Genomic DNA, 25,706 nt, shown 5'->3' on the forward strand with positions numbered 1-25,706 from the left:
TTAGGACTGATGGGGCCTGGCTACTGTATTTACCTGAACAGAAGACAATCCTGAATTTAAGACAACCCCCTTAAAAATATGAGTCAGATATAGGTTATACTATTCACCCAAAAGGAAGAGGACCCTACATTTAAGACACCCTCCCCCAATTGCTAACGAAGAATTTTTTGGCGGTAAACTAGTTGAATGCAGGTATACAGTACCACCCCCACCCCACCACCAGCCAGTGTTCAAGCTATCTATGAGTTTGCTGCTGTGTCCATGCTTCTAGCAAAGGCATAGGAGGCTCCATGCCAATGACATGCTTGAGTCACCGCTGCTGTGCCTGAGCCCCATAGGAAAATTGGGATACTATTGTCCATCTTTGTCAGGGGACACAAAGAGTCACCTCCATCACAATACACTGCTGCTAGTAGTCTTTGCTTTAATACATCTTAATATACAATCATCCTTCACCAACCCTCGCTTCGCCATTGGCAGATTTACAGTTGGCGAGGCATTCAAGTCTATGGGAAACAGAGTTAGGAGAACCATGACTAAAAAAGACCTAAACATAAAGGGAGAAAACTGCTTTTTAAAATCCTGTAATATCGCCCAAGAGTCACCAAGAATGAACAGATCAAATCTCTATAAATTTTGAATGGCCTCCAAACACTCAAAGGCATTTTCAATTGGCAAGAGACAGCAAGGTCACCAAGAGGAATGAACAGATCGAACCTCTGAACCCTCCCCAAATTGCTGAAACCGCCACAAAAATCACTAATACTTGGGTTGTGGCTGGCAAGACGTGTCACAATTTCCCATTCGCATATACTCAAAACCGCGGTTTGTAAAACCATGTGTGGTAAGGAATGACTGTACACTGTAATTTGTAGCCTATCTGTACTGTGGCTTCTGAATGCAAAAAGTGTTTTCGACAAAATACTAGGTGAGTTGCAGATTTATCTGATGCCGATATCTGGTTAAAATTCAGTATTTTGACTTACTGGCCAAACCAGAGATAAGGGCGTTCATTCAAAACAAAACCCTCTGTAGAACTATCTCCCCTGCGGGATTTAAGGGTGATCATTCAACATGTTTTTGTTGGATCCTCCAAAGCAACATATTGCATTAGGTATAGCTAATGGCTTTCTAGGCCATGATTATTAAATAAACTGATTAACTGGCCAAACCCGGGTCTAAAGGCCTCTGCTGCCCTCTTGAGTAGATTTGGACCTCCCAGCTACTCCCCAGAGTTACACAGGAATGGGCAGGTAGGATGGGCCTGATTCACACTGTGCAGGACCCAGCAGACCAGAAGCCCTGGTGCTCTTGCGTATGCATCCAGCAACCCGACACCCACTGCAGCCTCCATGGTGCAAAAACTATGGTGCCTCCCCTTGATGGCTTAGTGGAGGACTAGAATCCTGTTGGGAGCCTTAAGCAGCCTAATGAGAGGTATACAACTGGAATTTAGCAACTCACCATCATTTAAGTGGCTTCAGATTAGTGGGACACTTGAAAAGCTTCCAAATTCCATATTTTCCTAGCATTCACAATCAATCCTAGCAAAAACAAGCAGCCATGGATGTGACTGTTAAATGGTAATTATCACATTGAATGAATATTCTTATAAAAATCCCTATGGTGCTTTATAGAACTATTTATAATTCTTTCTTTCCAATGAGGACAATGTGCATATCAGCTTTTGCTCTCAAATTCACTGCTGAATGAATAACTTTATATGTAAAATGACTGTGAGTATATCTAGAAAAGATGGCTCTATTTCCATTAATATGATATGACAAAATTTAATAAGCTAGCTTTCCAATTCATTACAAATATATAGAATTTATGTCCTAACAACTGAAATGAAAACTTGTTACTGCAGTTATTCTTTAAAACAATTTATTAAAGTATGACTAATAACACTTATAGATATCTTATGAAAAAGGGCAGTGATGTTAAAGAATATTTCTATAAAATTCAATCCTCGAACCATAGGTTTAAAAAGGCCACAGTTCACACAATGATAGATATCCAAATACCGGAAAATTTATAATATGCTGTGGCCATCATGTAAAGCTTTTCATAAGAATAATTTCCTTGGGGAGTGTCAGATAGTAGCAACTTTGGTTTCAAGATCCCAGACACAGAAGTTTTCATGAAGGTAGTATATACCAAGTGTATATACTGTATAAACTGTAGTATATACCAAGTGTAGACTCAAAGCTATTTTATGTCACTAAAGCTTAATACAGTAAAGACAACAGTTCCATCGTTCAGTGCTAAACCTTACCCCCAACTCAGCAACCCAAAAACCGAAGTTACGTAACCAGAATAAATCCTGCAGATGAACAGTTTCTGCCTCAATATATTTCATCTGAATGGTTCACTTGGGCTGCAGAACTCCACCCCCCAGAATTTGGAGGTTTTATCATGAAATGGAGGAACAAGAAGAGTACAGGAGACATGCAATACTAAGGGAATGTTAGTTAGCATATAGGGATGGTGTCATGGAAAAGGGTGTGCAGAGAGATCAGAAGTCCTGCTGGTCATTGAGAGCTATTCACTCAGAGTAGACATTACTCTAAACACCAGAGTAGACATTACTCTAAACACACGGTTGCTGCCAAAAATGGCCGCTGTACATCTAGCTCCCCCTGCCCCTACTTCTGTAACATCTAGTGATATCATAAAATTACTTTGATTTTGTCAAAGGATGAGGGAACTGCATGAGTTGTTGCTGTTGGGAGCAAGATATTTAGAGCAATATCTAGTGTGGCCCTGAGGATTCTGAGACGTCAGATCTCCTCCTAAAAAGCTGGATTGTGTGTTTAATTCACAACTGCATCTATCTAGGCTTCCTGAGTCTAGCTATCCAAAATGAAAACCTTGCAATAATGGATGTAATTACTGTTTCATTATAATGCATAATTATAGATGAATTTTGTAATGTGACTTTAAAAAACAGCCCAAGTAATTTGGAAACTGCTCAGCTTGGATACACATATCCTTTTAAGTTATGTGTCTCTGAATATTTTCTTTTCCTTGAAGCTTATTTTCTTCCAGCCATGATCTTTAAATATTGTAGTGCACTGTGAGCAGCATCATTGTGGGCACTGCCCCAGGAGATTCCAGTTCCGGGGCAAACTGTGATTGGCTTGGTTGAAAGTTCTGCAAGACACTGGTACTGTCCATTTGCACTCAGCTCTTCTGAAATTACAGATATAGGTGTTGATTAGTGGAATGGTATTTCTTTCAACAACCACAAGATCGTAGATGTACATGATCAAGCCCACGGGTTCTCTTATCTTTGTGTGTTACATGGTGGCACTCAACTAGCAGTTGAGTCAGTCCCGTCCTCTGTGCACCAACACAGGGTTTATAGAGGTTTTCAAGTATTGCACACAACTGACTGTAGAGATTAGCACAGCTCCAGGATGTACTAATCCCTGGTAATCCTCCAGAGGATCTAGTGCAATAAGTGCACCAGTTCCAATCATAGAGCGGCTAGACTGCTCTAAATTCTTGTTCAGGTCATACCAGTAAATATATTGTCAAGACCCTGTTCAGCGATGAAAAGGTTGTAGGAACTGTTTTGTCAAAGCTCTGTAGCAAAATAGCAGGTTCAACACAACATATCTTTCCTGAAAATGGAGCATATATTATCGCTGAATTTCTGTACATATCACATGTTAACCAGTATAATTTTCTGGTTCTGACTAACCTGCTATTAGCAGAAAATGATGTTTTTTAAAGCAGCAGACAAAACGTGCTGAAAGTGGGGTTTGAATAGTAACCTTAACCAGTTGCTAACAGCACTGAGGTTCTGGGGACACTATTTTACATTAATGCCAAAGCTGCAAGAGTACAATCATTCCACAATTTGATTTTTTTGTATATTTCCCCCCAAACTACAGTTCTGTCTGGCCAAAGTTTGAAGAAAAAGAATTGAGAAAGTGGGTATACCTTGCCCAATAAGACTCTTACCTATATTTAAATATGTTGCATTAAAACCTTGTTCTTCTGCAATTTCTCCAAGGAGCTGAACATAATCCGTATTGGGAATACTGAGGGGACTTATCTTCAGCCAAGTTATTTTTTCTCCAGAAGAGTTCCTCAAGGTATCCCATGTGCATCCCAAATTATGACTCTCTTCATTTCCCTGAAATAAATTAAGAAGTGTTAGATTTCACTGGATTTTAAAATGTGTTTTAATAAGCTATCCAACACCTTTAATAAGCATAGTATCAACAGTCTCCTTCACTTCTCCACTTGATAGTTGGTGCCTTCTTTAAAGCCAATCAAGTCATCCCATGCTCTGGTGGGTTTGATGATCCAACCATGTTTACATGTTTTTCTATACTGTGTGCAATTCCCCATCCCCACAAACGAAGGTATCCATTCCTTCAATTCCATGCATACCAATCTCCCCTATATTGATCATAGAGCTATGCTCAAAATCTTCAGAATTAACCCTCTTCTTCTGCTCTGCAGTTGACCATTGACATCTGGCAAAAACTGCCACCAGGTTCACCAGTCAGTTACTGGAACCCCCTCACTCCCACCAACACCCCCATCCCCAACTGCAGCTGTGAAGCCCAATCCTGTGTTCGTTTAAGTCCCACTGGATTCAGTGGAACTTTCTAGCCAACAAATCTCTTCCTCTGCACTTTTCCTGTTAAATTAAGGATGAACTCCTATGCACAGTTATTTGGGAGAATGTTCCACTGAATGCAGAGGAAGAGATTTGTTGGCTAGATGAAAGGGGCTGGCAGGTATGTTTTCAAAACATCAGGATTAGAGATCCAACTTATATGCACGTTTGCTATAGCTCCTTTGGATAAGATGATCAATTAAGGAAAGAAAATAAAAATGATTTTATTATATTGGAATTTCAATAAAAAGTAATAGATTACTTACTAAGGGTATATTGATACTGTCTCCAGAAAAATTGTGAAATTTAGCAAGTAATTTCTCAGCAGCACTTCGTTTTGCTAATTTCTTAGATGTCCCTGACCCTGCATTTAGACAAGAAGTCAAACATTATTGAAACAAACAGAAAATGCAGCTTAGGACACATACATACCAGGCAATCAAGTTCCTGATTCTAACTGCAAACCTCAAATTCATAGCCTACATCTCTGCTACTGCATCTGCTGATGTGAAACCCACCCAGTTATGTCCTCACCCCACCCTCCTGATAATTTAGTTGGCTTAATTTAACTTAAGTAAACAGATATGTTAACCTTAAATCTGTGAGCTCCCTTCTAGTCTATGTATGATCTGAATTTTGTGATATCACAGCAGAAAAAGGGTGAGTAGGCACAGAGAGAAAAGTCTGAAAGGAAAGGAAGATGTTGCAAGCAAGCTGAATGCAGGGCTTAGTTTAAACCAGGCTTGCTTGAACTCAGGATCTTGGCTGAGCTGTTATCTGTGATAAAAGGGCCTGGATGGAAAGTCTCACTTGGGGGCAAAAGTGAGAAGCGTCATTGTGCTATCAGTGGAAGGAATTATACATGGTGGCCAGAAAGACTGAAGCAAACAAATGCCTACTGCAATTCCGGTTGGCCAACATCATTAGATAAAAGAATGCTGCTGGTGGAATGCAATAGGAAGGTAGGAGGAGGGCAGTGTTCCCTCTAACAGGGAAGCCCAGCCCACTTTGGGGAGGTTGTGTACTGCAACGGGAGCCACGCGGCTCCCAGCAGCAAACCTCCCAAAGTACCCTTCCCCTTAAACTGGGTTAGCAGAGTGAGTGCTCCGCTAACTGCGTTCTGGCGATCGTGAGTTGCCATGGCACAGCTCCATGCCATGGCGACTGACAAGGAGACCCCCTCCCAACTGTGAGACTCCAAGAAGCCTCCTGGCCTTGGGGGGTCTCCCCAGAATGCCCCATGCATTCGCCCAGGGTGAACTCCCTTCTTGTCTGTGGGGAGAGTGGGCTAAGCCCACTCTCCCCACAGAGCCCAGTTAGGCTCTCCACACTGCTTGTGTGGAGAGCCTCAGGGATTCCCAGATGTTGCTGACTACAACTCCCATACATCTCAAGCAAAAGCCATTGCAGCTGGGGATGCTGGGAGTGGTAGTCAACAACATCTGGGAATCCCTGTTAGAGGGAAGACGAGGAGGGCTGAATTTAGGACAAACAACCTTTCTGCAAATTTTGGGAAGAAAAGTCTACCTGTGCAAATAAAGGAGCTTTGGGGTCTGTGGCCACTGTGTCTTGCAATAAGCAACTGTGAACATGTTTAGTATGTGACACTACAGTATTCATATAGTTTTACATTACTTTCTCAACTCATCACTTTACTCCCTGATTTTACTGGCAAATTATAAGGTCGTCCTCATGACCTTTGCTGCAGGGCTGGGAGGAGGGCAGGGGGGAAGGCAGGAGCTTGCCTGCCTTCCCTCCAGACGAGCAGTGGCCATCTTGGGCTCCGCCACGCCATGTGCTCACACAAGCACCATGGAGGCAAAGCCCTGAGCTGGAATCGGGAGGAGGAAGTTCCCCTGCATCCCAGTGTGTACTGCACGAGCAACGGAGTGGCTGCTCTCAATGGCTCTGTGTGACCATTCCTCCCCACCAGCTCACTGTCCCAAATCACAGCAGGCCGGGGGTAGGAAGCCCAGCTATCCAGCTGGAATCACACACACAATTGCCTGCCAAGGTGAACAAACCATCAGTTCTTTCTACCTTGGTAAAAAGCTGGGTAGAGAAGTCGGGCTACCCAGAACTGGAGCAGCTAGGGCCGCAGGGCTCCTTCAAGGAGACTTTCAAACAAAAGCTATATCAAACAAAAGAATAAACATGATGACGGGCATCCAGATTAATGCTGCACGTGCACAATCATGTTGCACTAGCGCAAGGATGTTGTGCTAGGCAGATACACTAGCATTCCCAACTAGTACTGTGCTAGCACAAACATATTTCTGCTTGTGCACCAAGGTGGTGCGTCTCCTGCTGTGAAACCACTTCCTTAGATACTTTTGAGTAAGGACGCATCTTCAAACATCCCTGCAACTTTGCAGACTTATGTGATTTTCTTGCACCAGTGCAACTCTCCATTGCCCAAGCACAGCATTAGTCTGGATGTCAGCTACTATATCAAAAATATGAACAGTGATACATTGTGGTGGATTATTACTCCTGTGGCTACATTTATCTATTAATACAGGCTACATTTGTGCTGGGGAAAAGTAGTATGTACCCGTTTCCACAAATGATTCTACTCTGCAAATCATTGTAAATTCCCTCTTATGAAGTGGCCCTGTTTCCTGTGCAAGTGAATACTCAGGAAGTCTCCAACCCTTCTGAATAGCCAGCTCCTAGAGGGGGAAAAAAACAAAACAATATGTGTAAAGAATAGATATGTGGTTAAGCAGTTGTCATGCATCCATGTAAAGCATACTAGTTAGTCATAATTACTTAAAATTCAGTGGTACCTTGCATAGTAAAGCTCTGGTATAGAACTATTTAGGAGGACACTATACCTGAAAGTGGGCCAAATAAAAATAAAACTTAAACTTGGTAAAGCTGGCTGACATACTGCACAATGGTATGTCCATCTAGTAACGGTGCATGCATTCAGGTTGTATAAATGATATTACACAAGAGTAAATCCACTGGAAATAATGGGCATACCCTTGTGTAACATCATGTGCACAACTTGTGTGCATGCAGTGTTACTAGGCTGATATACAGAATGTCAGACATTGTTTTCATTTTTATGGTACATTTTAATAGTAGAAACAATGCCTTTTTACTGGCTTTACAAAGTGACGAACAAGCTTACAAAAGTCCCAGGCAGATTAATTGTATAAGCAGCAGTTTTTGTCAGTGCAATCTATCAGAAATGTCCAGCAGTTTTTATAAGCATAAGAATCCATAACCTTGATTATTCATTTTGTTCTTAAAGAACAAAACACACCTCCTATGGCTTTATTGTGAGATAAGCTTCTTATCTTGCAGGATGCTTCTGAATAACCTCTATCTTTAACACTTATATACATAAATACGTACATACATACATAAGTATACATACATTCATGAATCCTTCACAGAAACAAAACATTCCATTCCTCATTCCAACACACAATTAGAGGAAAGCAGCTGTAAATAATGAAATTATTCATAATAGATTTAATACATTCTATTAAAGCACTGGAGAATACTCTTTTCCAAGCATTAATTTTAAATACACACATGCACACACCAAAAAAATCAGCAAAAAGAAAACTTAAGTGAAAAATTCAGAAAGGAGCAAAGGAAAATAATCAAGGTCTCAGACAGAGTCTGTTGAAACAACCAAGTATTTGACAGACAAGTGAAAATCAAACAAGGGGGAGAGACAGTTATTCTGGGGCAGGGAGTTCCACATTCTGAGTACCATAACAAAGATTTAAAATTTGCATACATGATGCTCAATTGTTTAAATGAGATTAACTGTTTCGATTACTGTACATGGGAAAGTGAGATACCAATATAACAGCCTACATGTTGCGCAATGCAGTAGTGGTATTTCCCATTGGCCAGCACTGCTGCCTGTGTCAAATGAAGCCCTGGCAATGTTGCGGAAGAGTGCTCTTGCACAAATACTTAAAGCTGGCACTTTGAGAACACAACTTTTTCAAAGTAACAACACATTCTTTCCAATGGCAGTTGTGTTCCCAAAGTGTGAAAATACTGTTTTAAGTATTTGTGCAAGAGCGCACTTATGCAACACAGCCGGGGCTTCATTTGGTGTGCACAGCACACTAACATATACATTAAACCTTTCCTTTTCTTAATAATATTTACTAAGAGCATAAAACAAACTGTGCAGCTCCAAAAGAAGTTAAAACTTGAATACAGAGACCTTGTCCAAAGGCTAACAATCTAAATTAAAGAGTGTACTGCGAGAATATGAAAGAAAAATAAAATTCAAGGAAAAGATGGAGAACTATAACGACAGTGTCAGGAGAACGCTAATCGAAAGGAATATGTCTTAAGGGATTTCCTAACAACCAGAAGGGACCTAATTGACCAGATCTCAGCAGGTAATAGAGAAAGCGTAGACATGTCTAACATGTGCATGGTGGTGAAAACTCAGAGGGCTCAGTGAGAGCAGATCGGGAAACCCTGATTTGGAACAATACAAACAAACTGATGTACTGGCAGCATCAGCAAATACCCTGTTTCCCTGAAAGTAAGACCTACCCCGAAAGTAAGACCTAGCAGTAATTTCTGATGTACCGCTAATTGCCCTAGTGCATTTTTGGGGGCTAAAATTAATATAAGACACTGTCTTATTTTCGGGGAAACACGGTAAGCTTATCAGCACAGAGATTCAAATCTACAAAGTACCTGCTGGTGCTGAGTCTTTGCAACCACTAGATTATGTGCTCAGCTTTCAAAAATATAATATATAACAGATAGCAGTTTTTACTGAGCTAACATTCTTACTTATCACATTGCAGGGTCATCCTAAAGATAGAACGAATTGTGCATATGTTCCAAACTTTGCCCTTTTGGGAGGCCTATGGAGTGGTTCTCCAGCTGCTGATCTTTATTAAATTATTGCCAAATAGCCTATTTTAAAGAGAACTGCTGCCAGTTCCCCCATTAACAGGAAGCCCTATCATCAGGTCTGTCCCCTATTCCATCACCCTCACTAAAGCCGAAGACTGCAACCGATCAACACTCAGGACTGGGTCTCACGATCCGTGAGACCCGATTTGGGGATGTGAGTGGGAAGGGAGCCCTGGGAGGCTGGATCGGCTGCCCAAACAATTGCTGGCTCCGAGCTGGAGCCGGTGGGGGCTGGGGAGCTCGGGGGCCGCACGGCCCCCTGAAGCCCCAGTATGCCCTGCGTGAGCGCTCAGGGCATACTGGGGAGACCCCCAGAGCCGGGAGGTGGCTTTTCACTTCCCAGTCGGGGGTCTACTCACGAGTAGCCACGGCGCGGAGCTGCGGCTACTCATGAGCAGATAGCCAGGGTTTGCTGAGCGCTTGCTCCGCAAACCCGGGCTAAGCGGCGGGCTACAGGAGCAGGTTCGCTGCTCAAGAACCACCGGGCTCAGCTGCGAGCCCGGTGGTTCTTACGACTGAAGAAAATTGGGCTAGCGGAGGCCCAATGTGAATAGCCCCTCTGGGTCATCACTCACCTGTTGAACATTGTGGGATTTACTTTGGAGTAATCATGCTTACGATCAAACAACATGACCGGAATTCAAAGAGTTATTTGGGTTTACACAAGCACATGCATCTGCTTGCATGGGGACTGCCTCACTTTCCACTCTAACTGCAGCTCCAAAGCAGCCACTCCCAAATGTCCCTTCCGTTTTAAACACAACTTACTGAGCAGCATGGAGTCTGGTTGGTTGGTTGGTTTTAAAACATTTATATCTCACCTTGCATTTAACAAAGTAATACTCAAGGTAGCTAATAAACATACATGGAACACAAAACACAATAACAACGTTACAACCACAGTATAAGAACTGAACACATTTCTAATCGGGAGCCAGTGGAAACAGCAACAGCAGCATCAAGGTATTCCATTAACTTCAGTGCGCCAAACTCCCAACTGCCCTCTGGAACAACCAGGTCTTCAGACAGATGGCAGTCACAATGTGGGGCGGGGGCACACAGAAGTCTCACTTTGTACACAAAAGCTTCTCACACAGCTCTCTGGATCTCAGCCCAGGAGAAATCCTGAGGGGGCTACTAAGAACAGAGCACTTCAAAAAGTCAGAACATTAGCCCAGGGAAAACAGTCCATGTAAATAATGTGACATTACAACACATCTTGCTCTCACTGATTCTATGATCCAAGGCAAGCTTTCCACCTCATCTGTCATAGAGAAAGGCTTGCTTTTGACCTGCTGACACAGGGATCTGTATGAGAAATGCTGACAAGCCAATCAATCATTCTCGGTGGGGTTTTCCCCATCATACACAGGTTGCAATAACTACACTTGGCTTTATGAGGCTTACTCTACATTCTTTCCCGAGCGGCTGTCTTCGCCTTCCTCATCTGTGCTATTTACTCTGGACTGCCTGTGCTGCTTTCTGCCATCAGAAAATAAGAAACAAAAGAGATGATCTTCTATACATATAGCCCTAAAACTGATTTGTAATTTAGTGCAAATCAAACTTTGACTTCTAAAAACTAAACGAGAGATAAAGAGCCCTTTCTCGTGATCGGGAGAAAGGGCTCAAAAGGGGTAAGGGGAGGAAGCCTCAAAATGCTTACCTTCCCTGCAGACAGTCACCCTGCCGTGACTGGCCAGCAGATCATCCATCCAGACGACTGCCAGCTGCTCCCGGCAGCACTGAGGTTTGGGACCGCGAGTGCGCGGTGCATTATGGGGATCCTCTCGATGCCAGCCAGGAGTCTGCTGGTATGTGGGAGCTGCATGGAGCTGGGCAGCACTAACACACAATCAGTTAGCCTGCGTTCAGGGCGCCCTTAATTCTGTCTGACTAAGTAGCAGGCTCCCTAAGCGGGTTCACCACCGCCGGGAAGTGCGTGGTTGCTGGTGGTTTACACACGTAGCAAAGATCAGGTATGGGCAGCCAAGCCCAGTCTTTGCTGTGCAGATGAATAGCCTCCAAAGTTATGCACACAATCTCGCGCAGGGGGCGAGGCTGCATGGAACTTACCTTCCCCCCAGACAATCCTCCCTAGATAATGGGAACGCAGATTGCACTCCCACACGGTCTGTGCTGCTTGGAGCAGCACAGAACTCCAGAGGCTGGGACAATGTGTATGGATTGGGAGAATCCCCCTGGAGTCGGGTGCTCTAGGTGCCTGACTCTGTGCGTGCTCGGGCTGCAAGCAGCCCTAGCACCTACATAACCCCAGCACCAGCGTTAAGGGCACACTCGTACCCTTAACCCTGGCTAAAGGCCAGGTTAAAAGCAGGGTTAGGCAGGCAGGCAGTGCCGGGATCCACACAAGCAGCCTAGCCCATGCTGGGCTGGCCTAGCCTGCTCATGTGAATAGCCTTCTTATGTACTTCAGAGAAAAAAATAGGGTGAATTGAAATGCAATTATAGCTCACCTGCAATGATCCTACAGGATTAGTCTGATTCTGTGCTTGATTGAAAGATTCAGGGATTAGATGGTCTGGCATAGAAATACTAAAATGAACATAGTAAACTTAAAATTGGCAGTTTATAAATGATTTCAGACATAAATTAGGATCCATATCCAAAAATATACTAGTTATAACATGAGGTTACCTCATTAGACAGATTGCTTCAATAAAGTACCTAAAGTGAAGACAGCCACAATGACACAGAAAAACATGCAAACAAGATGACTTCCTTTCTAATGAAAGGAATTTCAGAAGTAGCATGAAAGGCAGTGATATTATGAAACAATCTGAAAGCCCTACTGGGTATCACAAGCCCTTCTTTGTACCTAAATGCAAAATCAATCTCTCTCTCTCTCTCTAGATATAGATATAGATATATAGATATCTCTCTAAGGCATACGAGTGGCTAATTCCATGTGTGACAGCTCTCACACAAGTTCGTGAGCAAAAACACTGTGGTGATTGGGCACTGGAGATTCCATATGCAGATAGGGAGGAGCAGCCGGTGGCACCGTGGTGATTCGGCAGTGGGGATTCCATATGCAGATAGGGAGGAGGAACCTGTGATGGTTAAGGTCCATCACAGGGTGAGGAGAGCTGTTGCTTGTGGTAGTACACATGACTTGTCCCGTTAGCTAAGCAGGGTCTGCCCTGGTTGCATATGAATGGGAGACTTGATGTGTGAGCACTGTAAGATATTCCCCTCAGGGGATGGAGCTGCTCTGGGAAGAGCATAAGGTTCCAAGTTCCCTCCCTAGCATCTCCAAGATAGGGTCAAGAGAGAGACTCCTGCCTACAACCTTGGAGAAGCCGCTGTCAGTCTGCGTAGACAATGCTGAGCTAGATGGACCTATGGTCTGACTCTGTATATGACAGCTTCCTATGTTCCTATGTGTAAGGTCAGTTGGAATGCAAATGTTACTGGTCGGAAGATGTTCTTGATTGTATAGAAGAGGAATAGATACAGAGATAGATAGATAGTTGGCAGGGGTCTGCGAAGAGAAGGGCCGTGAGGGAGGAAAGATTCCCTTCAGGAGAAAGAGGCTGCCGTTGTGTGAATTAGATGAGGAAACAGGATGAACAAGATCTGTTAACTCAGGAAGGGAGCGGGAGGGGGGAGAGAATAATGGATGGAGGAGAGAGAGAAAGGGAGGGGAAGAGAGAAAGAAGGAAGGGCGAAGGATGGGCCTGAGTCTGTCAGCGGCCTGAGGAGAATGAGCGGCCATGGTGGCAGCAGGGAAGGGCCCAGGCAACCACTATTGCTGTTTGGGGCTACTGAGGCCATTGGTGGAGGGAGGCAGGCAGGCAAGGGATGGGTCTGGGCCTGTTGGCAGCCTGAGGAGAACGAGTGGCAATGGCAGTGGCAGCAGCAAGGAAGGACCTGATCAACTGCTGCTGCTGCTGTTCCTGGGAGGGAGAGCAGAAGCAGGGAGGAGGTGAGGGCGAGGAGGTCTCTGGGGATAGGGGGCTGCAGCTTGGCCAATAGGCGCCAGCAATGCTGCAGCTGTGACCAAGAGGAGCAAGGCACATGGAGTAAAGGGATGGAGGAGTGACCAAGAGGGGTGAGAGGGATGGAAGCAACCAGATGGAGGAGGAGGAAGAGTACGGCTCAGATGAGGTTGGAGAGATTGTTGAGGTGAGGGTGGCTGTGGTAGGAGTAAGGGGAGCAACTAAGTTCTAACGCGCAGATGCTCTGTGTGGGTTAAGCTAGTTCTGTTTAGGGTGCAGTCACTCAGTGGAGTCTAGCCACTGACTTGTGTTGTAACCATAATTATCGGAAGTCCGACTAATGCTGATTTTTGCCACAGATCAAGTAGAACGTTTTTGCTTAAGAAACTGACTATTTATTCTATATAAACTGACTGAACAATAATACAGAAAAGAAAAGTAGAAGATATTTGTTATACAAGAAATCCTTGTACTGAAAACAATAATATTGGGTTGCAGTGATCAAAACCTAGCTCACCAAATATTTGAATTGCCTTTCAAAATGTTCAGTGCAGCTTCTGCAGCTCTGTGTTTTGCAATTCTCTTGCTGGGACCCTCTCCTGAATGAAGAACAACAAACAAACATATATCTGGAAATAATGACAGAGTAAAATATGAAATAGCTGCCTTATATCTTGCATCCTGAATGACTTTAACACAGCAATTCTCTGTTTCAGTATAATTTTTCGGGAGTATTTAAAGGCTGCAATTTTATTATCATTTGGATGCAAATCTGGGTGGTCAAGTGCCTATCAGTTTGGAAGTGAAACAAGGTCACTAAAAAATCAAATAGTGATTTCTACAACTTTGAGGGATTCTCTAAATCAGCAGAAATACATACACTGGTAAATTAAAAGAAAAAAAAAGAAATTTAACAACAACATCAACAAAACCCTAAAAGAACAGCCCTAGGAACTTAGATATTACAGGATGCTGAGGGCACAGAGATAAGAAAACGCTTGGGAAGCTTCTGGATTTATACTGAAGAGGGATGACACACTGCTGCCTAAGAGGAAAAAATAGAGTCTAAAGGAATTGGAAGTCAGCAGTGTTCCCTCTAACAGGGATTCCCAGATGTTTTTGACTACAATTCCTATCACCCCCAAGCAAAATCCATTGCAGCTGGCGATTCTGGGAGTTGTAGTCAACAACATCTGGGAATCCCTGTTAGAGGGGAAACTGGAAGTCAGGCACACAGTGTTCGTCCAGCTATTAGGTCTCTTGCTGAGGGCAGCTGGGTCATAGAATGCTGAACTGAAAATAGAGAATGAGAGAAGAAACTAGGGGTGTGCACGGAACCGCTCAAAACAAAACACCCTCTAAATAGAGGGCCTATTTCGAGCTCAGAGCAGAACCACCCTGTTCCAATCATAACTTTTTGACATTTCAAGCGCCTTTCTTAAGGCCTGTTTTTCCCTTGCTGATTGGTTTTCTGGCACTAGCTTCTCATTGGCTTGTGATTTTCTTGCTTCTTAGTTGGCTTGTTATCATACAAATCAAGTGCTGTCATGGGCAATTCTCCCCCATTGGCTGGTGGGAGGGAGCAGGGAAACAAAAGGAGGGAATTTCAAAATATATGCAAAGCAACTGGGAGGCACAAAGAGTCCTTATACCTCTCTTGAAGAGCATACATCAAGAGAAGAGGATGGTAGGTTTGATTTTGTGGTATTATTTTCTCAACACTGAGTATAATATGCTGTGTTATTGCTGCTATAACTATCTGGTTTTACTGGATCTCAGATTGAAAAAGGCAGAACTTGGGTGCCTGACTTCCTTGAGTTGTGGTTTGTTTTGTTTGAGAGATAGTGTTGTGGCAAGAAATGGACAGTGGCAGCTTTGTGTATCTGTGTGTGTGTATATGTGTATTTATGTAATACTTCTTGGTGACTGTTGTGATGAGCTCCATGTCGGCCTTGAGACTAACCTATGCTTCACTCACTGCTCTGGTCTGCTCTACAATCTGCATTGCAAGGTGTACTCAGTCAAAAAATGTGGATGAAGTTCCTCTAGTTGAGCTTATGCCTATGCTTGCTGCTAAGGGTGCTGCTGTGGCAGCTGTCGCAATGCTTAGGAACGTAATTAGGAATGCAGGGAGTCATAAATGTGTGGGAGAGCAATTTGTGCCAATGGTGTGACTGCAGTGCAGGCACTGTGCCTAACAGTGGATTCTGGGTCAGTGATTTTTTTGGGGGGGCAGGGGGGCAGACTGTTTGAAATGTGTGTTCTGTGATGGGCAGGACAGATTCCCTTTTACTGTGTGCTACTGCAGTGTTTTTCAAGGCAAGGTTGCAAAATGCATTGCAAATTGCAATGCAAAACTTGCATGCATGCACTCTGAGTGCAGCTTGTTCCAGCCATAGGGAACAATGGAGAAACCTGAATCACCCCATTGTTCCCCATGAGTAGCTAATAAAAGCTTTCCTTTATGGCCAGGTGGCTACAAACAATAAGAAAAAATGTACTGAAGAGAATGAGTGCTGGGTACCACCTTCAGCGGCCAGCAATGTACTATACACCAAGGCATAATAGACTCAGATCCAGACATACTGCATCACAGTGCATATATTCTAACATATAATTAGGGCCATACGCCCAATTCCAATGACACCTTAAAGGAGGTGATGTAGCAGGCCCAATTCAGTTAGGCCTTGTTATCAATACTCGAGGCCCATCCATACCATAATAACAGCAGTAGGAATGAAGGACTGCTAGGCAGGAAGAAGTGAGATAGTCTCACATTCTCACCCCCAAAGCACCTTTTATTTGTCACTGAGATCATAACAGTAATGTTAATTATGGGAGGGGCCAGGCATGGAACTCCTCAGTGACAAAGCAGTGTGTCTGCAGCGACACATATCTTGAAGTGGAGAAAATTCTATCTCCACTTTACTTTAACAAGGCTGCTTCTACAGACTCCCCTAAGCTTATTGATGTCCCTCTCTCCATCGGTCATTGTTTTTGATGAGCATGTGACTCTCAATGAATTTCTCAGAACGGAACTAGATTGGGGGACAGTTTGGGTCAGGGGGTGAAAAGTTCAGTTAGGACTGAGAGAAGAAGTTTATGACAAATACAGTGAATTTTGGATTCTCGAGTTAGAATGGATAATGAAGAGTGCGCTCCAAAACTAGTACGGAAGGAGGGCATTGTGATTAGCTAGTAAATATTGTCAAGCAAGAGGAATTTAAACTTAGGAACTTGAACAAACAATTCAACTTACTTAGGAACTTGAACAAACAATTCAACTTACAATTAAATAATGCCAACAAAATCAGACCTTTTTGTGCCAGCAACAATCCCCACTAACCTCACCAATCAGCTACTTCACAAAAACAACCCATTGAACTACCGAAAGGTATTTGAGAAAGAACCTTAAAATGGGTGCAATAAAACACCGCCTCTGGAGGGAATTCCTAAGGGAGGGCTTTGGAATGGAATGAATAAAATTCAGTTGACATTAACTGACAAAGAGCCAGGTCTCACGATCAGTGAGACCCGGTTTGGGGCGGTGAGTGGGGAGGGAGCGGGGACCAATCAGCCCCCACGAGCACACAGGGCATGCTGGCGAGACCCCCGGAGCCGGCTTTTCGCCTCCCCTCCAGGGGTCTCCTCGTGAGTAGCCATGGTGCGGCTACTCACGATCAGAAAGCCTGGGTTTGTGGAGCGCTCACTCCACAAACCCAGGCTTTAGGGAGAGCTACCAAAGCGGGTGACCTGCTTGTAAACCACCGGGCTCGCCTGCAAGCCTGGAGGTTTACACGATCAACAAAAATTGGGCTAGGCTCTCCTAGCCTGATTTTTGTTGATCGTGAGAATAGCCCCAAAGTCAGATACTGAAGCTATTCACACAATTGCTCAAAACCGGGCTACGGGAGCCCAGCCTGGTTTTGAGCAATTGTGAGAACCACCGGGCCGTAGGCAAGCCTGGTGGTTCTCTGGTGGCTGGCCCGCCTAAAAAATCCCACCCCTAAATGAGGTTAATGGAGCGAGTGGTCTGTTAACCTCGTGTGTTTGATCATGTGTCAGCCGCAGTTGACACACTCAGGGTCGGGGGGGGGGAGGGAAGGAGGGAACCCCAGGAAGGCACCATGCACTTACACACGGCGACACACCCCGTCCCCCTTCCCGCAGAGCTCCAAACGGAGCCGCGGCTGAGCGCAGGAGCACACAACTGGAGCACACAACCAGAGCAGCCAGTCATATGGGCGGCCAATGTGGCAATTGCTCGTGTGTGCGAAGAGCGGGCTAAGCCTTTCAGCCAATCATCATGTGAAGCACCTCAGGGACGGTTAGGGCTAGAGAAAGGTTCTCTGGTTAGGGTATCTAGCGCAGGACTGAGGGTGGAATAGGGAGGTTGGTGGATAGGTTTTACACAGCAGGCATGACCTCTGCAGAGCAAGCTTGACTATCAAATGTAAATGCTGGGAGTGTATAGCTGATTACACAGGATATCCAGCCAGGGAAGTTGTATCCCAGTCACCTCAGTAACTTGACAGTAAAGCCTTTGTTGATGTACTGATACAATCTTATAGAAGTACTTGAGTTTGAGCACGTTAGAATTATAAGGGGTGGTGTACAGTCTTGTCAGTTCTAAGTTGTTATTTTGTCTCAGAAATCATAACTAGGGGCGTGCATGAACCAATTCGTGCCTGCCAGGCCATGAGCTGGTTCAAATCAAACCAGCCCCTGGTTCAGCCCAATTTTAGAACCGGGCCCTGAACTGGTTCGAAGGGGCATGCTTGTAAAAGTGAATCCAGTGAGGATTCCCCTTAACAAGCAAAAGTGGGGGACGCTGCCTTATCTTTAAAAAGACCCTAATGGGGCGGCGAGAGGGCACCTGTACGCAGCACGGCTCCTCTGAATTGTCTGGACCAGGACCGAGCTGGTCTTGGGGGACCAGCAGGACCCAGAAGAGAGCTGGTCTTGTGGTAGCAAGCATGACTTGTCCACTTAAGCTAAGCAGGATCCGCCCTGGTTGAATACGAAAGGGAGACTAGAAGTGTGAGCGCTGTAAGATATTCCCCTCAAGGGATGGAGCCGCTCTGGGAAGAGCATCTTGTCTCCAAGTTCCTTCCCTGGCTTCTTCAACATAGGGCTGAGAGAGATTCCTGCCTGCAACCTTGGAGAAGCCACTGCCAGTCTGTGTAGACAATACTAAGCAAGATGGACCTATGGTCTGGCTCAATATATGGCAGCTTCCTATGTTCCTATGACCGTTGCTCCAGTGCGGCCTAGTTCTGGCCTCCGCACATGCATGCACTCGGGTGCATGCGGAGGTATGCACAGAGGCTGGAACCAGGCCAGGCTGCAGCGCCGGTTCTGGTCTGGACAATTTTGAGGTGTCGCGCTGCCACCATCACTGCACCGTGTACAGGTGCCCTCTCGTCGCCCCATTAGGGTCTTTTGGAAGGAAGGCAGGGTTCCCCCCATTTGCTTGTACGGGGAAAATCTCACTGGACTCCCCTTTACAAGCATGCCCCGTGAACCACTAAACTAATTCCAAACTGGTTTGTTAGAAATGGGGTCGGTTCGGCTCGAACTCGGACTGGAACCCCTTTGTCAGGGTCTGGTCTGCTTAGAGTCCAAACCAGTCAAATCGGTCATGCATCTGACCCTACACTGTAGTGAATAAGAAACCACTGAAACTATTGTACAAGAATAAAGTTGTTTTCTTTGGTTTGGGACTTTAAAATGGTTTCAACTAAGTCTATTTACTTATCCCCAAATTACTACTCGGGTGCAATACCAAATTTAGTGTTAGAAACTCAAATTAGGATTTAATTTGGTAGTAGCAACATAAGTAAATACAGATCTAAAAACAAATCAAAGGATCACAAACATTATTTCAACATCTATATATTTTAATCACTAATTCCCCAGTCCCCACCTCAGGTCCTGATAGAGGGAAGAATGGATTTGGATGTCAGTAGCTCGGGGAGAGAAGACTAGATTGTTAAGGTAGGAGGCAAAATGAGAGAGGTTCAGATTAGGAAGGATATTTGGGCCCTGGGAATAGTGACCGAAGAATTCTGACCTTTCCCTCATTTTAGAGTCCAGCAATTCTACATCCTACTATACTAACAGAGTGATACACAAAACAGAAGGAAAGTTTCATTTTCTGAAATATTAAACATACATTGAATGCAATTAAGAAATGAGATATATAAATCATTTCAACACGTAACACTGTAACAAACCTGTTGCAGTTATATCCCCCATAGTGACTTTAAAAGTGAAGACTGGCATATTTTCTTGTCCCTCAGCTTTTTCAAATTCATACACAGGAGTGACGTTAGTCTTTGCACCATATTCATATAGCAGCTGAATTGGAATTTTCCCTGGTTTGGCTGCAATAATTTCTTCCAAGCTATCAAAAAAGCAGAAAAATACTTGCTTATGCATACATAAGAAGGAAGGAAATTATATTTAATAAGTGAAAATTAACATTTTGCTTTTGAAAATATACTGTGTTTTTCCATTCATGAAACTCAGGGTGCATAATCTAGAAAATCAAAGCACACTTTGATTCTACTTTGACCACTTGAGACTGCATTCATAAGAATAGGTAACCATAGAATAATGATAAGAAACTGTTACCTTGGAGTGACATTTGGCTAGTAAACAAGTTGTTCTAGTAAGAATTAACCTGCCTGTGTTCCTTTCACTCTCTTTACTACTGGACTAAATTTGGTCCAAATCGGTTAGGCAGTTCACAAGTTAGCCCACTTGTGCATCAAATGTTCATGCATCTGCCATCTTGATTTACATCATCACAAACAATCAGTGATATAGTTGCAAATTCATATTTGCAGGCATTCTCCATGGCCATGCTCACCCCAATAGCCAGAAAAGCCGAGAAGTATTGATGCTCCAGACATGCATGTCCCCCCACTCACTAGAGCCCTGCAAACTATGCATTTGAGGTGCCCCTATGTGTCCCTACAACTCTACCAAATTTGGTCCAAATCAGTTCCCACTGGCACCCCAAATGTTCACATTTCCACCATCTTGAATTAGGGTGGATGGCAAACCCATGCCATTGAGGTGTCCCTGAGTGTCATTCACTACAACTGTATCAAATTTGGCTCAAATTGGTTAGGCAGTCCACAAGTTACCCCTCTTGCACCTCAAACATTCATGCATCCACCATCTTGGATCAAGGGGATGACATGATTACAAACTATACCACTGAGGTATCCCTATGTGTCACTCAATACAACTGAACCAAATTTGGTTCAAATTGGTTAGATGGTCCACAAGTTACTCCACTTGTGCCTAAAACATTTATGCATCCGTTGTCTTGAATCAGGGTGGATGACATCATCACAAACTATGCCATTGAGATGTCCCTCCCTACATCTGTACCTGATTTGGCTCATAATGGTCCCGGCATTGCCAAGTTGATAGGGACACACACGGACACACACACACAATGCCAGATAATCTCATAAGCCTACTGGAAAGTAGGCTAAAAACAGATACCACAAGCAGCAGAAATGTGAGTCCCCACTTTGCACATTACAACAGATATTTGAGGACATTATAAATGACTTCCCCATCTTCCATGGCTGAGGCACGCCTTGCTTCAGCATTAAAGTCTGTTGTCTTGTTTTTGCTCCTGATTTTTCCTTGATTTGACGTTCAGTGTGTTTCTGGCTCCTGTCTGATTCTCTGGTCTTGACAAAGACTTGGTTTGGCCCTTCGTGTGTTGCTGGCTTCTGTCTTGATTTGCCGACTGCTTGCCTGGCATGACTTTTGGTGAGCCCGACTCTCCCGCTCTTGGCTTTGGACTTGAGCCCCCTTGTAACCACAGCCATGGCTCAGCTTCCTTATACCATCTGAGGACCAACTCATGGGAGAGCCACCCATTGGCTGAAGCATGCAGTCTGCCTTTGTATGCCTGGGAGAAGCTAAGCCTGCTGACCATGTGATTGGTTCCATCCCAACTGCTGAGCTGCCCAGAAAGAGAGTGTAGAGAAAGCAGCAGGTGCTTCTGGCAGCTACCTCTACTGTTCAGTCACCTACTTGGTTGAAGGCAACAAAAAAGAGACTAGAGACTCTGACTTGGGATCTCCAAGATCTCATATAGTTTGGTCCTAAGCACTTCCTTTTAATTCAGTGCTAACTGGGCTTTAAAAAGAAATCATTATGAATTATTACATATTTCAAGGACTTATGCAAATTCCATGTCTGAAAAGGAAAGTTACTCTCAGAACAATAATTTTAAAAGGAAAACAGGCTTTTTAGAAGCATGCTGCGAGGGTCTTGGTCAACTCCAACAAAAAGCTTCAGAGATGGTAACAGAGGAAAAGTTGCTTAAAGGAAAAAATCAAACCGGAAGAACCAGTTGGATAAGGCAGCACCAGTAAGGTGAAAGGCTCTGTGTCCTGTTTGCTGTGTGGGAAGACTACAAATTAAACATTCAGAAGAAGTTGTCCAAATGTTCTTCTTCAGTTCTTGAAGGGTTTGAATATCCTGAAATATTTTATTATCATGTTATTATTACCATCTCCTGGTTCTGTACTCTGGTTACCATGAGAAGACTGCTGGAAATGCATAGGAAGCTGATTTAGACTGAATCAAACCATTGGTCCATCTAGCTCAGTGTTATCTATTGAATGGCAGCAAGGTTTCAGGCGGGAGTCTTTCACAGCCCTGCCTGGAGATGCCAGGGATTGATCTCAAGACCTCCTGTTTGAAAAGCAGATGCTGTACCACTGAGCTAGGGCCCATCCATGGCCAGTTCTGCATGGTATCAGCTCGAAATGGAACTCTTCTCGATAGCTGATCACCACCATGTTTAAAAGACATGATGAAATACAACCACATTTTGAGACAGTGTAGTACATTCCTGATAAAGGAAAAAACAGCTAATCTTTGTATTTTCAAGAAAGATACATGTTCTTCAAACATGCTTCTAGAGTCTGCTGAATGCTCTTCTCAGTGAAATGGGTGAAAAGGCCCAACCTATGTGGCCTTTTCACACATCTTAAAACATATACATGCCTTCTAACTTGGGGAGTGGCCTCAGTTCACATTACAGGATGCCTCCACCAAGAGATAACTTCAGACATCCACCTTTCTTTTAAATTTTATATAGAGGGTTCCCCCCCCACTTGCTTTGTATTTTATTTAGTTTTTTTTTAATTGTTTTGTATTTTTAAGTACATTTTTGTAAGCTGGTTTGGATGCCAATACTGGATGAAAGCCAGGGCATACATGTTTTAAGCAAATAAGTGTCAATCCACAGTAAAAACAAGAGGACCCCTTCTGAAGTAGCTCCAAACCAGGGCAGTTCTAATTTGAAACCATCTTTCTAAAAAAGACAGAGAAATGTACCATGGTTGACATTATAGTTTTAAAAAAACAGCCTTCATTGTTTTAATCATCAAAATGGTTCTATTTCTTCCTGAAATATACCCAACTAAAGGGTTTTATATGAGAAAATGGGAGCCACTTTACACCCTGTTTCCCTTGCAAATGTAGGTATAAATAGTTATAAAGGGTATCCAATCATGCAAGACCAACTGTGTGTCTATTTTGACATATGAACAGGTGACAACTGCATGTAAAATGTGTGTGTCAAAGCAGGCACTCATCTGACTGTCATGTGATGGTGTACTGTGTTTACCCGAACAGAAGACAACCTGAATTTAAGATGATCCACTTTTTAAAATGCAGGTTATACCTGTATTTACATAAACAGGACTTTTAATTTAAGGCAAAACCCACACATGCCCCATTTATAACATCAAAGAAGCAGGGGGGGAGGTGTCTTGTATTCAGATAAATCCAGTCTTGGATTCAGATAAATAGGGTATATTATTTTCTCCCTACATTCATGTGCAAAGCATGCCATATGTAAGGGGTACTAACAATCCAGCCTAGTTTTTACGGCTTGGTTTAAAATGCTTAAAGTAACACATTATTTAAATGTTTTACTCTTCAGGGTGGTTAACTTCTAGTTATTCATAGTTAGGATAGCAACGAAACGCCGGGAGGCAGCAGGGCACTATGGCTTCAATGTCCGCTCATCCTGAACTAGACTGGAACACTCAATAGGCATACAAGTGGATTGGGAGGAGGAGTCAGGGGGTAGCTGGCCCCCTTTTCGTGCTTTACAGCGTAAACCTTTATTCAGAGGCAAGATCCACCGAGCTCAATGGGGTTTACTTCTAAGTAAGGGTGCTGCCTCTGAAAACGAGAGGCGATCTATTTGTGTAGGGCAGGCACAGAACACTCCGGCATACGAGTCCGGAGCCATGGGGCGCGTGACTACCTACACACCTCCCTCCCCTTCCCGCCCCCGCGGGAACACACTGCCGATGCACGTAGGTGCGGAGCAGCGGTCCAGACGCCCCCGCCACCCTCATCATACGTGTTGACTGGCAGCGACGAGGCTACTCTCGCGCGCGCCTCTGAACTGAAGGTGGCGTGCGGGGATGGCTATTACCCACAATGCCCTCGCTCGCCTTCTCCCTTTCGCGCGTCACCCGCCCCCCCCCCCCTTTCTCCCGCCCGCCCGCCCGCTCTCCATGCCCCACCTGACGGGTTTTCTTTTCGCCTCCGTGGAGTTTCGCTGCTCCGTGCCCGGGAATCCCTCTTGAGCCATCGCCGGGCAAGGGGCAGGCTGAGACTGAGCCATGCTGCTCTCCATCTCCGCCGTCGCCACCTCTTCCTGGCCGGGAAGCATCTCTGTACTAGTAGCACGTCCCCCTTCTTCTTCCCCTGTCACATGTAGTTCCGGGGGCCAACTCTGGGCGGGGCCACCCATCAGCCGAAACTCGCAGGCCGCCTCCGTTCGTTTAGCCGGGAGAAACGAAACGAGGCCTCCTGCCGCTGCTGACCGTGTGATTGGTTGTAGCCCAGCGCCTGAGCTGTGCAGAGAGGGCGGCACGCGGCAGGTGACCGGGGCAGCTGCTGCCTCTGCTGCTCTCGGTCGCACCCACTTGGGGAAAACAAGCAGCCAAGGGTGCTTCCAGGCAGGAGAGCTCTTTCCGCTTTCCTCCGCCTCTCTTTCCACATTGGCTTCTTCCCTGTCGCATAGTCTCTCGGGGTACCAGAGTTCGGAAAATGTGTTTCTTCATCGTCCATCAGAACGAACACAGTTCTTGTAGCATCAACCTTCGTAGGCTGCGGTCCACTTTCCTGGATGCGTAAAGGGTGCTCGGTGGTGGGCAGGGCTCCGGCCGTAGAATGCGTGCCTGCATGTACAGCGATCCCTCGCCAAGCGCGGGGGTTCCGTCCTGGCAAAACCTCGCCGTGGGTTGGCGAGGCAGTAAAGCCTATGGGAAACCACCGCAAAGAAACTTAAATAAAAACAAAAAATACAAAAAAAATTGCTAAAAATAACAAAGAACTCCTGAAATACCGCCAAGAGTAACCAAAAAGAACGAGCAGATCGAACCTCTGGACATTTTTTGAACTCCCCCCCCCCCGCCAAAAAAAAATCACTCAAGGCATTTTAAATTAGCAAGGGACAGCAAGTCCAGCAAGGGTCACCAAGAGGAATGAGCTGATCGAACCTCTGAACCCCCCAAAATTGCTGAAACCCCTCCAAAATCACTAAAAAATATCCCTATACCAAACGGGGATACTCAGGCTGCAGTTGGCAAGACTTCTCACAATTTTCCATTCTCATATACTCAAAACTGCAGTTGGTAGAACCGTGATTGGCAAGAGGTGACTGTATGCATGTATGACAGGTGTACAGAGAGAGAAAGGAGAAGATATAAATAGGAAATGGCCATGATATGTAAGAAGTACAATTTGAAACAATTCTATGAAAATAAGATAAAGCCCCAGTTCACAACTGCGAGAATTGGTGATGATAATGCTGTATCTGACACAAGTGACTCCATGTTTGTCCCCTCTGTAATCCTGAGGCTGGAACTGGCCCAGGGAAGTTAAAGCTGGTTAGGACTAGAATATTGCAGTGGTTGCTTATCTCGAAACTCCTGAGGCAAGCAGGATGTAGCCTGTAGTGAGGACCAAGCAGCTTTATAGAGAGAGAGGTTTAGTTTTCTTAGTGAAATAAGTGAAAGCAGAAGAAAACATGCAAAAGGACACTAAAAGGAGAGCCAGCGTGGTGTAGTGTTTGGAATGCTGGACCAGAACCGGGGAAACCCGAATTCAAATCCCTATTCAGCCAT

General features: G+C 44.5%; 1 protein-coding gene across 1 annotated transcript; it reads right to left on the reverse strand.

Annotated features, from left to right (window-relative positions):
- Positions 1 to 1,774: 1,774 nt before the first annotated feature.
- Positions 1,775 to 24,392, reverse strand: PRKRA (protein activator of interferon induced protein kinase EIF2AK2). Its single transcript, XM_053285545.1, has 8 exons — positions 24,099 to 24,392; positions 19,752 to 19,921; positions 14,033 to 14,114; positions 12,031 to 12,109; positions 7,194 to 7,311; positions 4,906 to 5,003; positions 3,973 to 4,147; positions 1,775 to 3,195 (listed from the first exon to the last, which is right to left on the reverse strand). Exons 1-8 carry the CDS (start codon positions 24,326 to 24,328, stop codon positions 3,038 to 3,040), a joined length of 1,110 nt encoding a protein of 369 aa, XP_053141520.1. The 5' UTR covers positions 24,329 to 24,392; the 3' UTR covers positions 1,775 to 3,037.
- Positions 24,393 to 25,706: the final 1,314 nt, after the last annotated feature.

The sequence above is a fragment of the Hemicordylus capensis genome, chromosome 1 (genome assembly GCF_027244095.1).
Source record: "Hemicordylus capensis ecotype Gifberg chromosome 1, rHemCap1.1.pri, whole genome shotgun sequence".
In the NCBI taxonomy this organism is placed as follows: Eukaryota; Metazoa; Chordata; class Lepidosauria; order Squamata; family Cordylidae; genus Hemicordylus; species Hemicordylus capensis.